This window comes from Carassius auratus, chromosome 50 (genome assembly GCF_003368295.1).
Source record: "Carassius auratus strain Wakin chromosome 50, ASM336829v1, whole genome shotgun sequence".
NCBI classification, from domain to species: Eukaryota; Metazoa; Chordata; class Actinopteri; order Cypriniformes; family Cyprinidae; genus Carassius; species Carassius auratus.
Genome location: NC_039292.1, coordinates 3,733,954 through 3,746,696, shown reverse-complemented (window position 1 = coordinate 3,746,696; position 12,743 = coordinate 3,733,954). Strand labels below are relative to the sequence as shown.

Here is a 12,743-nt window from a genome sequence, read left to right as displayed (position 1 = left end):
CTTCAGCACCACTAACTGTAATAATGCAAGAGAACAGAGAGCAGATGATTAGTAGAACATTGGCATTAGATTTATGAATTTGGTAGTCACATTTATAAAAAGTCCATTGTATCAATTAATGTGAACAGAACAGACACTATGTGAACTATTAAAAACTGACATCTGAAGAGTTATAAATAAATATTGACAAAAATACAACTGAGAAATTCATACAGCACTGTGATTTGACGTCGTCTCTCCATGGCTGCATTTGCTCTTCTGATTTTATTCTATTATCCAGTCCTTGTATTTTAATAGGGCTGATCTTCCTCCTAATAGCGAAGTAGTTTTGTGCTACTGTCTCCTCAATCTTCTCCAGCAGCTCCTTGATCTGAGTGTCGTCGCTCCTGTTCTGATTGTTGAGAACATGATATCTGTTCCCACATTTGTCCAGCAGCAGCTGGAGATCATGTCCTTCACTCTCAATGTACTGCTCTATAGATGTGTCTGACAGAGAGTCTCCACGAGTGAACAACACTATAGTGTGACTCCAGACTCTCTCACCGAGAAGATCCAGATGCCCCTGCACTGCTTTTCTATCAGTCTCTTTAAATCTAGTGTCCACACGTATGATCAGTAGCACAGCGTGTGGTCCTGGAGGACACAGAGACACACTGAGCAAAATCTCCTGTTTCAGTAACTCAGGACTCTCCTCTACAGTGTTATTCCTCCACCATCCTGGAGCTTCAATGACAGTGATGTGTCTGTCTGCTACTTCTCCATGTCTCCTCACACACTGAGCAGATCTCTTCAAGTCAAAATCCTCTCTGCCCAGGATGCTGTTTCCTGCTGAACTCTTACCAGCTCTTCTATACCCCATTAACACAATCCTCAGCTCTGAGAGATGTTGAGCATCACCTGCAACAAATAAGGAACAAACACATTTAATCAACATGATATTGTACTGCATATGTGTAAATATCTGCTCTATATAGCTTTCACTAAATCCTTAAATAATAAATGAAGTAAGTAATCATGTACAGTAATCATCACAAACCCGTCAGGGTGATCTGGACCCTGATATGATGCTGAGCATTTAGGCTTTTATTATAAATGATGTACATGAAGTAAGAGTAGATTTTAAGCATTAAGCATAAGTGTAGGAGGCTGCTGTTTGTTGGAGTTTGTTAAACAGAGTGAACCAGGGCCAGTGGTGGGGGGGGGGGGGGGGGATCTCTGAAATGTTTAGGTGGGTGTAATATTTAGAAAAGAAATGTCTTTTTAAATGTCCATTTTGATATACCTGAATTTAAAACAGTGCCCTAACTCACATACATTGGAGTAAATTGATAAAAATTGTCTAATTTCAGGAAAATACCCTAAGTTTTAACACACGTGTGTGATATTTTTATTGTATATTTTCATAATTTTATGATAAAGAAATAAAAAAATAAAAAAATATTTGAAAGTCTGTTATTTAAGATCTGTTTGGTCCATCTCCCTGAAGAAAGTTTATTTCGATCTCACTAGGTGTCAGTAAACAGGGGAAAGATTATTATTATTATTATTATTTATTTATCTTTTTTTTTTAAGTTATTGAGATTTTTTTTAAAGGATACAATATGTACACCAGGGGTCTCCATTCTGTGAGTTCAGGCATACCTGAGTGTAACGTAATTCTCTGCCTAAAATTTTTGTAATTTTAACTGTAAAATATTCTACAAACAGATGATTCTTCTCCACAATCTGACTTTGCTGCAGCCTGGAATTGAACTACTGGTTTCGTTTGGTCAGAGGAGAACTGGCCCCCTAATTGAGCCTGGTTTCTCCCAAGGTTTTTTCTCCATTCTGTCACCGATGGAGTTTTGGTTCCTTGCTGCTGTCGCCTCTGGCTTGCTTAGTTGGGGTCACTTCATCTACAGCGATATCGTTGACTTGATTGCAAATAAATGCACAGACACTATTAAACTGAACAGAGTTGACATCACTGAATTCAATGATGAACTGCCTTTAACTATCATTTTGCATTATTGACACACTGTTTTCCTAATGAATGTTTCTTTGACGCAATGTATTTTGTTTAAAGTGCTATATAAATAAAGGTGACTTGACTTGACTATAGAGGGGGGAAATTCTTACAGTTTTTCTCAGTCACTTTGGTGCATTTTTCAAAACAGAAATGAAATTTTCAAAACTACTTGTACAACCTCCACATCATCTAGTCATTTATACACATCATAAAAGTTTCTCATTCTTTTGAACAAGTTGCGATTGCTTTTGTACATTCATGCAATTGATTATGCACATTTATCTGCGGTTTCCTACATTATCAGTTGCTAATGTCATGTTGCTCAAAATGTATTATATAGTTTTCTGTGCAATAGTCTTACCCTCCAAAACATATAGTCTTTAGTTCATAGTATAAGTCATTAAATGCAAAATGGTTAATCTAGTTGTCACAAACTGCCAAGCACACTTTTTATTTTTACCCATTATTATTTGACTTTTTGTCAATTTTGCATGAATTGTGCAAGTGAATATTGACTAATGAAGAGAATGTAGATGATAAACCAATGATAAACCATTTCTCTGAAATAGCTCAAAGGTTCATCTCATGAATCTTCAGTTAGAAAGCTTAAACTGTATAGACAGAAGACAACACAACTTATTTTCATCTGTGTGCCCATATTTCTTTTTCCTTTTCTATATCACAAAAACATTGTAAAGGATATATATATATATTTTTTTTTAGTCAGACCACTAGTAAAAGTGTAACTGGGAATTCTATCCAGTCTCTTTCAATCAATATCCCACATACAGTAATGTGTAAATGTATACTTTTGACATGGATATATGGCACACATAAGCATATGGCATACTGTTCAATACAGTAGTTTACATCAGAACATACATCAGTTATATTGACAACATGACTAAGCAATCTGACTGTCTTATCCGTAAACTATGACATAAGGACTTGTCATTCTGATGGCACTGACATGTTCATTGACACAGATATTTATTTTTGAGAGATGAACTAAGGATTTTGAGCAAGAGACTGATTTTCGCAGGTAATCCATTGTGTTTTGCTATCTGTACGAGTTGTTTTGAGAAATGAACTTACTATTTTGCAAATCTCAAGGATGATTAGAGAAATATACCAAAGCGACTGAGAAAAACTGTAAGTTAACAGTAAGTTCCCTTACCATATACAAGTAAAAACTGTAAAAGGTCTAACTAGACATCTCATGTAATTTTACTGTAAAATGCTGTCAATTGTACAGGTTTTAGAAGTAAAAACAGAACAAATGAACGTATAATTGACAGTCAAAAACTGTAAACTGACATTTCCAGAATTCCCTTCATTACATTTCACATTTCAAGATATTTTGTTTAAATAATCATGTTTTTAATAGTTTTTGTTATCAGTTCTGCACATTTGGGTTTTATGTTCTTCTGTTGTTTAATGTTTATTGCATTATTTAATTGTCATGTGAGCTAATATGATGCTGTTTTGTGTTGCATGAGTGATTCTCTGCACAGTCTGTATACTAGTATATACTTCAGCTTGTGGAAAAGCTTCTTATGATGACCTTCATTATTCTTCAAGTGCCTTTCTGTTTTATCTCCTGTATTATTATGGTTGCTGTCAGTATATGTTTGAATCAGAAAACACATTTTACTAGCAGTGTGCATTATTGAACTTACTGGTTTAAAGGGAAATGTATTTGTTTTTGTTTTTACAAAATGATTCCTTTAAAACAGTATATACAGTACATAATAAACTATCATAATTGACAGTGATTAGAAACATGACAGAAAATCTCTGCTACAGTTTTCTATTGGATATGTAGAAAGGAAATGTATTTCTATTAAAATAATTTCTATATAAATATGTAGGCAGTTATTGTACATATTTCTGTGCTGTTGTTGTGTCTCTAGTTTCATAAAAATACATTTTAGACTCACTCATCTGTGATCTGATGTCATCTCTCTGTTTTTTCATCCTCTTCATTCGTTCTTTTGCTCTCTCTTCCTCTGCTATTTTTCTGTCTTTCATCTCCTGTAAAATCTTTCTGTCTATTTCAAAATGGCAGCCGTTGTTTAGTGCCACTGTCTCCTCAATCTTCTGCAGGAGCTCCTTGATCTGAGTGTCATCGCTCCTGTTCTGATTGTTGAGAACATGATATCTGTTTCCACATTTGTCCAGCAGCAGCTGGAGATCATGTCCTTCACTCTCAATGTACTGCTCTATAGATGTGTCTGACAGAGAGTCTCCATGAGTGAACAGCACTATAGTGTGACTCCAGACTCTCTCACCGAGAAGATCCAGATGCCCCTGCACTGCTTTTCTCTCAGTCTCTTTAAATCTATTGTCCACACGTATGATCAGTAGCACAGCGTGTGGTCCTGGAGGACACAGAGACACACTGAACACAATCTCCTGTTTCAGTAACTCAGGACTCTTCTCTACAGTGTTATTCCTCCACCATCCTGGAGCTTCAATGACAGTGATGTGTCTGTCTGCTACTTCTCCATGTCTCCTCACACACTGAGCAGATGTCTTCAAGTCAAACTCCTCTCTGCTCAGGATGCTGTTTCCTGCTGAACTCTTACCAGCAGCTCTATACCCCATTAACACAATCCTCAGCTCTGAGAGATGTTGAGCATCACCTGCAACAAATAAGGAACAAACACATTTAATCAACATGATATTGTACTGCGTATGTGTAAATATCTGCTCTATATAGCTTTCACAAAATCCTTAAGTAATAAATGAAGTAAGTAATCTTGTACAGTAATTATCACAAACCTGTCAGGGTGATCTGGACCCTGATATGATGCTGAGCATTTAGGTTTTTATTATAAATGATGTACATGGAGCAAGAGTATATTTTAAGCATTAAGCATAAGTGTAGGAGGCTGCTGTTTGGTGGAGTTTGTTAAACAGAGTGAACCAGGGCCAGTGGTCAGGGGGGTGGGGGGGGGGTCTCTGAAATGTTTAGATGGGTGTAATATTTAGAAAAGAAATGAGTTTTTAATTGTCCATTTTTTTGTATCTTTTTTGTTTTTGTTTTTAAGTTATTCAGATTTATTTGAAAGGATACAATATGTACATCAGGGGTCTCCATTCTGCGAGTTCAGTCATACCTGAGTTAATTAGATTAGATTAGATTCAACTTTATTGTCATTAGGCAGAGTACAAGTACAGAGCTAATGAAATGCAGTTAGCATCTAACCAGAAGTGCAAGAATATAGTATTTTATATACATAAAAATGCAGAGTAAGTGAAGCTATGATATACAGAATGTACAGTGGAGTTGCTATATACAATATTGATCAGAGTATATACAGAATATAAATATGAATGCAATGTAGGGATAGTATGTACATTATGAACAGAGCAATGAAGGATTATATATACATTATGAATAGCAGGAACGTGAGAAAATACTCTGCCTAAAATTAGTGTAATTTTAACTGCAAAATATTGCAAACATTCTACAGAGGGGGAAAAAACTGTAAGTTAACAGTAAGTTCCCTTACTATATACAAGGAAAAACTGTAAAAGATCTAACCAGACATCTCATGTAATTTTACAGTGAAATGCTGTCAATTGTACATGTTTTAGAAGTAAAAACAGAACAATAATTATTTTGTTTTTGTTTTTTACAAAATTATTCCTTTAAAACAGTATATACAGTACATAATAAACTATATCATAATTGACAGTGATTAGAAACATGACAGAAAATCTCTGCTACAGTTTATTCATGAATATGCAGAAAGGAAATATGTATTTCTATTCAAATAATTTCTATATAAATATGTAGGCAGTTATTGTACACACAGTCAATATGACCTTACTTAGATTTCTGTGCTGTTGTTGTGTATTTAGTTTTATAAAAATAAATTTTAGACTCACTCATCTGTGATCTGATGACATCTATCTGTTTTTTCATCCTCTTCATTCGTTCTTTTGCTCTCTCTTCTGCTGCTCTTCTTCTTTCTTTCATCTCCTGTAAAATCTTTCTATCTATTTCAAAATGGCAGCAATTGTTTTGTGCCACTGTCTCCTCAATCTTCTCCAGCAGCTCCTTGATCTGAGTGTCGTCGCTCCTGTTCTGATTGTTGAGAACATGATATCTGTTTCCACATTTGTCCAGCAGCCGCTGGAGATCCTGCCCTTCACTCTCAATGTACTGCTCTATAGATGTGTCTGACAGAGAGTCTCCACGAGTGAACAGCACTATAGTGTGACTCCAGACTCTCTCACCGAGAAGATCCAGATGCCCCTGCACTGCTTTTCTCTCAGTCTCTTTAAATCTAGTGTCCACACGTATGATCAGTAGTACAGCGTGTGGTCCTGGAGGACACAGAGACACACTGAACACAATCTCCTGTTTCAGTAACTCAGGACTCTCTTCTACAGTGTAATTCCTCCACCATCCTGGAGATTCAATGACAGTGATGTGTCTGTCTGCTACTTCTCCATGTCTCCTCACACACTGACCAGATGTCTTCAAGTCAAAATCCTCTCTGCCCAGGATGCTGTTTCCTGCTGAACTCTTACCAGCATCTCTATACCCCATTAACACAATCCTCAGCTCTGAGAGATGTTGAGCATCACCTGCAACAAATAAGGAACAAACACATTTAATCAACATGATATTGTATTGCGAATGTGTAAATATCTGCTCTATATACATTTAAAGGTTTCATTGCATTCAGTCTAACAATTTTTCCTAACAAAATAGGAAATAATTTTAAATAGTTACAATGATAACAAGAATGCTTATGCATTATATGATTTCATTTATATTCTTTATTAAACAAATCTATCCTCTTAGAGATCTCAGTTGCAGCTATAACCAACTCCAGCACAGCGATGAGTGACAATCAGCAACAAGTCTCTGGCAGTGAGAATATGGTTTAACAGGTATTTAATAGACATTTCACTGAAATCAGATGTGGTGTCTCCACGTTGATTGGATGACTCACACATCGACTGAGACGCGTGCAGCTCATATTGCTACCATGCTGAAAATCAAGGCTTCCTTCCTTGACCTTCGAGGACATCTTTGCTGATGAGCAGGTTTAATGTGGTTAAAGTTAAGGGTGGACTTCAGGAATACTGACATATTAAGATCCCAGTGAGGCAGCATTCATTTATGATTTGCATAAACAAACTTTTATATTGTAATACAAACTGTACTTTGAGGTGCAAATTCTATTTGCGACTCTTTCCCTACGTATTTCCCTACTATTTATTCAATCCAAAGAAATTAAAAAATTTTTGCTCTTTACACTTAATGCAAATACTCTCCTTAAAATGAGTTTAATTTTAACTATAAATATTTGATTAAAAGTCAATGATTAAAGTCAATCTCCTCTCTGCCCAGAATAGTGTTTTTTGTTTAAAGGAACACTCCGACTTTTTGGGACTTTAGCTTATTCACAGTATCCCCCAGAGTTAGATAAGTCCATACATACCTTTTTCATTTCTGTGCGTTCTGTAGGTGTTATTTGACCCACCCACCGCTAGCCTAGCTTAGCACAAAGACTGGATGTAAATGGATACTGGTAGCATATTAATCCCAATAAGTGACAAAATAATGCAAACATTTTCCTATTTACATGTTGTGATCTGTATAGTCACAGCGTGTACAAATAACAAGGCTATATGAGACAGAGACCATTTTTAATCGTATAAATACTGGGAACTATATTCTCACTAGGCGTAGGAGCACAGCTAACGTTACTTGGGTGGAGTGATTAGCACAGCACACGAGACGCCCTGTTGATGTTTCCGTAAACAAAACAAATGTGTCATCTCAAAACATAACGGAACACTTACCGCAGCAATTATTATCGATGGGATGGCTGTATCCTTTAGCACACGTTTCATGGTCCGTGTGGCAACTTGCATTTTTTCAAAATAGTCGTCTACAGTAAAATGTTCAGAGCAAACGAAATACTTCGTGATGGTGTTTACAGGTGTGTTTGGATCTATGTCGTTTATAAGCGTTTTTGGTTGGAATTTTATGAAACATCATAGTATTACCTGGTCTCCCCTGTTTATTGTCGCAGTTCTTTACAATACAGCGAACACCCATGATTGTACACTATAAATCTACTATCTAGTAATTGCTGACTCTATTACTCCAACTCTGAGCGAACTCTCTTCTCCTCACCACGGCGTGTCTCGGGTGCTGCGCTAATCACTCCGCCCAAGTAACGTTAGCTGTGCTCCTACGCCTAGTGAGAATATAGTTCCCAGTATTTATACGATTAAAAATGGTCTCCGTCTCATATAGCCTTGTTATTTGTACACGCTGTGACTATACAGATCACAACATGTAAATAGGAAAAGGTTTGCATTATTTTGTCACTTATTGGGATTACTATGCTACCAGTATCCATTTACATCCAGTTTTTGTGCTAAGCTAGGCTAGCGGTAGGTGCGTCAAATAACACTTACAGAACGCACAGAAATGAAAAAGGTATGTATGGACTTATCTTACTCTGGGGGATACTGTGAATAAGCTAAACTCCCAAAAAGTCAGAGTGTTCCTTTAACTCTTCTAAACCTTCCTGTTACCCATTAACACAATCCTCAGCTCTGAGAGATAAATATAGAATAAAGCACACTAATCATACTGTTTCCTGTGCACTTAATAATAAAAAGAATGCTTTGATAAATCTATGCTATTTATAGGTGCCATAGAATGCAAAAATCACTTTTCTAAAATGTTTGAACTAGTGGTGGGCCGTAATCGGCGTTAACGTGCTGCGTTAACGTGACACTCTTATCGGGCGATAAAAAAAAATATCGCAGTTAATCTATTCTCAAATTTGGGATGGGAGCTGAGTCTATACTAAGCAAGCTATGATGACTTTCACCTTGATATTTTATATAACCGACACGGGTGAGGCCAGCCTAAAAAGATGCTCAGGACAGATGACGGGCCACTGCTGCGCATCGACACGAAAGCTTATCTTTTTCACGTGTTTTAGGCCTTACCACTTGTCGATTTAAGCATTAAAGCATCCAAACACAAGACGCAGAAAAGCTGAACAGAGTAGCTGGTTACTCGCGCGCTGTATTCGGTCACACAGAGAGAGAGCCGCATATCATGGACAGCGACACTGAACCGAGCTCTCTTCTGCGAAGTTCTCCTCGAAGTCCCTCCTGCACCTGAACGAACAAATACAAATCGCAGTCTGAACAAACAAAAAGATGTGAAAGAGCCCAATTCAGTACCGCGGTGTTCTGGTGTTCAGGGCTTACGCAGAGAAAGGCGTCTCAAAACGCTTGAACATCGAATTTGCTTCTTTTTGCTCTTGTGCCGACAAATACATGCAAAATGTGTCAAAATATCCACCTTGGAAATTATGCTCGAAAAAACTGTCAGTTATTTCTTAAGTGAAAGTAAACAGCTGAGGAAAAAAAATGGGATATGTATTATATTGGATACGTTCATCGTCTCTTAAAGTGACCGCGCCTAATTTAGCTACTGGCTGCTGTAATGTTAATCCAAGAAAATGAAATGAAAATCACTCACTGCTCTTGACTGAATTACTTTGTAGTTTTAACAGTCAAACCAAAAATTATTCAGACACCAGATATAATTTTCTTGTCTGTCATTTTTTTAAAATCTGTCATTTTTACATTGAAGACTATCCAGTGCTATTTTACATTTAATTATTTGGTTTCTGTACCTTGACACCTACAAACTTGAAAAAAACTTAAACATTGTGTAAATAGCACAAATAAATAAAAATAAACGAACATACAAATTAAACAATTTCAAACAGGGCCCACTGGTACAACCTTCACCGGGTCCCCACTGATCCCAGCTACGGCCCTGCTCACGCCTGTTTCACACATACTCCATCTGCAGTGCGTATGCAGTCCGTGTGCGTTACGTATGTTGTGCAGCACGGACTCGATGTGCTTTCACATAGGACGCGTTTGCAGTTCGCTACTCGGTACGTAAACGATCGCTGCACTGCTGCAGACGCAATGTGGCATTAGTTTACAGCTTTTTTTAAGCACTTTGTGGTGCATTTTGGAAACAGGAGATGAGGCCCTTTTCTAATGCACCACCTAGCTTGATAAACCCCTTCTCAAAGACTTACTGTTTGTAAATTTTATTTGGGTAACACACATATTCTGAATGCCTTCGGCAGAATTCGAATGAGCCATTTAAATCTAGATTAATTTAGATTAATTTCAAGATCACAGTGAGATTAATCTAGATTTAAAAAAATAATCTATGCCCACCACTAGTTTGAACACAGTTGTGTGGCCGCAGTGTGTGAAAAGTGTGTGAAACTAGACCCATTCCAATTCGCCCCAATAGGTCAACAGAGGACGCCATCTCAACGGCACTTCACTCTGCCCTCAACCACCTGGACAGTCAACACACATGTGAGAATTCTGTTCATTGATTCAAGTTCTGCATTTAACACTGTAATCCCCTCCAAGCTGTTCTCCAAGCTCAGCCAGCTTGGAATCATCACATCCATCTGCAACTGGATTCTAGATTTTCTGACTAACAGACCTCAGTCTGTTAAGTTAGATAACCTCTCCTCCTCCATCATCACCCTGAACACCGACGTGCCACAGGGCTGCGTACTGAGCCCTCTCCTGTTTTCACTATTCACCCATGACTGCGTTCCTGTTTATGACTCCAAATCAAATCTGCAGATGACACCACGGTGGTAGATCTGATCAAGGATGATGATGAGTCAGCCTACAGGGATGAGGTGCAGCACCTGGCTGAGTGGTGTGCCACCAACAATCTGGGACTGAACACCCAGAAGACAAAGGAGATCATTGAGGACTTTTAGCTAAACATATAATTTATTATTTATACAAAAATCTTGACCGCTGCCTTTGAACTCGTATACACATTCCTATGTACAATATGACTTGCTTTGTATTGTACTTTGTTTTTATGTTACTGCTACTTTTAATTGAACTCTTACATTTGGGTTCAATAATATTTGTGTCAGTGTCCTTTTTCCCTTTGTGTGTATGTGTCTGTGTGTGTGAGAGAGCGAGAGACAGAGGCAGAAACAGAGAGAAATTGTTAACTGATTAAACAATTAATGAATAATAATATGAATATATAAATAATAATTCCTTATTAATCAGCAGCCTAAATTCATATACTGTACCTGCCAAAAACATAACCTGTTTATTAGATCTAATGACTTGGTGAAAATGGGTTTAAAGACTCCAGAACCCACTTTTATGGAGATAGCTTCTATGTGCAGGTTCATCAGGATTTGTATATATATATGCAGTGACACATACCAATAAAATCAATGTATGAATGAATAGCACTCTATACGACTGAGGTGCACTCAAAAACAGAGTTTAAAATGATCTATGTAGGCTACAGAATTAGGTAGAATTCATTGCACATATTATTGAACTGCGGGAGAGCGGGGTCGAAAGTAGCGTGGGACGAAAGTAACAAACTGATTTTCTCAGAGCCTCTTACTGCATTTGCATTCCAAGCTATGACGGCATGTTCAACACGGAACCCTTGATGGAGCTGAGAAATATCACGTGATTTTGTCATCGTTTCCCGCAGTTAGGTCCGTAAATCTATTTTCGAGTAGGCTACAAAAAGTAAATTATTGAAGCGGTAATTTATTCATATTAGTTGTGTTGTGTTTCTTGTTTCATGTATCACAATAATTATCAATCTACAGGTCATTTAGTGCTTTAACACATCCTAAAGTTTGCATTTTCAGAGTTTTTCAGTATAAAAGTACATTGGGTTTAAATGTTAGGAGTTTCTGTCGAGACGAAAGTAACAATTGTTACTGTCCAGCTACAGTGACAAGAAGTATTTATTTTGTTCCGGTGTATGCTATTCTGTGAATTTCTGTGTCTTGCATCATTTATTAAAATGTTTATGCCATATTATACCAAAATATTATGTCAAGAGTGAGGGTCAGAAAGACTGACAGAGGTCTGGTTTTATCCAGGTGTTTATGAGAGAGCGTTTCTGGACATTGAGGAACATAGGCAGCTGCTACGTCGCATTTACCTTTGGTATATTTAGGTTTTATCCATACCTTAGCTTTTACACATCCACCTATGAATTTGCAGTGAAACATTTGATGAAACTTAAAATGAAAATGAAAATATGAAAATGTAATTTAATAATTTTTAGCAAAAATAAAAGGACACAATATTTGGCAGTTACATATTAACAAGGTCATAGTCAGGTATACTTAAAAAAATAAAAGTAACAGAAAAAATCTAGCTTATATTGTTGTGTTACTTTTGACCCACCTGTGTGGTTAATTTCGTCCCAACAGACAGGGTCGAAAGTAGGCTTACAATGTGCAATTTAGGTTTAAAGTGAAATTATACTGTAGTCTTTCTACATTTCTATAAAACCACCAGGTATTGTTAGACCACACTTCTGAGTTACTGACCACAGCAGAAATATATCTCTGTCTACAACATTATCTTTTCAAATTGTTTGAAATGTTTTTCAGAAAAATTGTTACTTTCTGCCCCTTCTCTCCTATAGGCTAAATAAACCCTGCACAATAGGAAATACATTTACTAATATTAAAATCAATTTTAAAAATCTAACATTTTAAACTATTTTTAAATAAATTAAACTAATAAATAAAATGTTTTACATAATACTTTAATTAAAGCTTATTCCACCAACACGCAGGGCTGTTCTGTCGATTTGTCTTACCGTCAGATTTTCCTACCTCCCACT

The 12,743-nt window shown here is 36.8% G+C and overlaps 1 protein-coding gene across 1 annotated transcript in view; it reads right to left on the bottom strand.

Annotated features, from left to right (window-relative positions):
* Positions 1-12,743, bottom strand: part of LOC113066682 (uncharacterized) — a 672,150-nt gene that overhangs the window by 609,749 nt on the left and 49,658 nt on the right. The window contains exons 3-4 of the mRNA XM_026238634.1: positions 5,906-6,610; positions 3,949-4,653 (exon numbers count right to left, since the gene is read on the bottom strand). Coding sequence (XP_026094419.1) covers positions 3,949-4,653; positions 5,906-6,610 — 1,410 coding nt within the window. The remainder of the gene's footprint in view (positions 1-3,948; positions 4,654-5,905; positions 6,611-12,743) is intronic.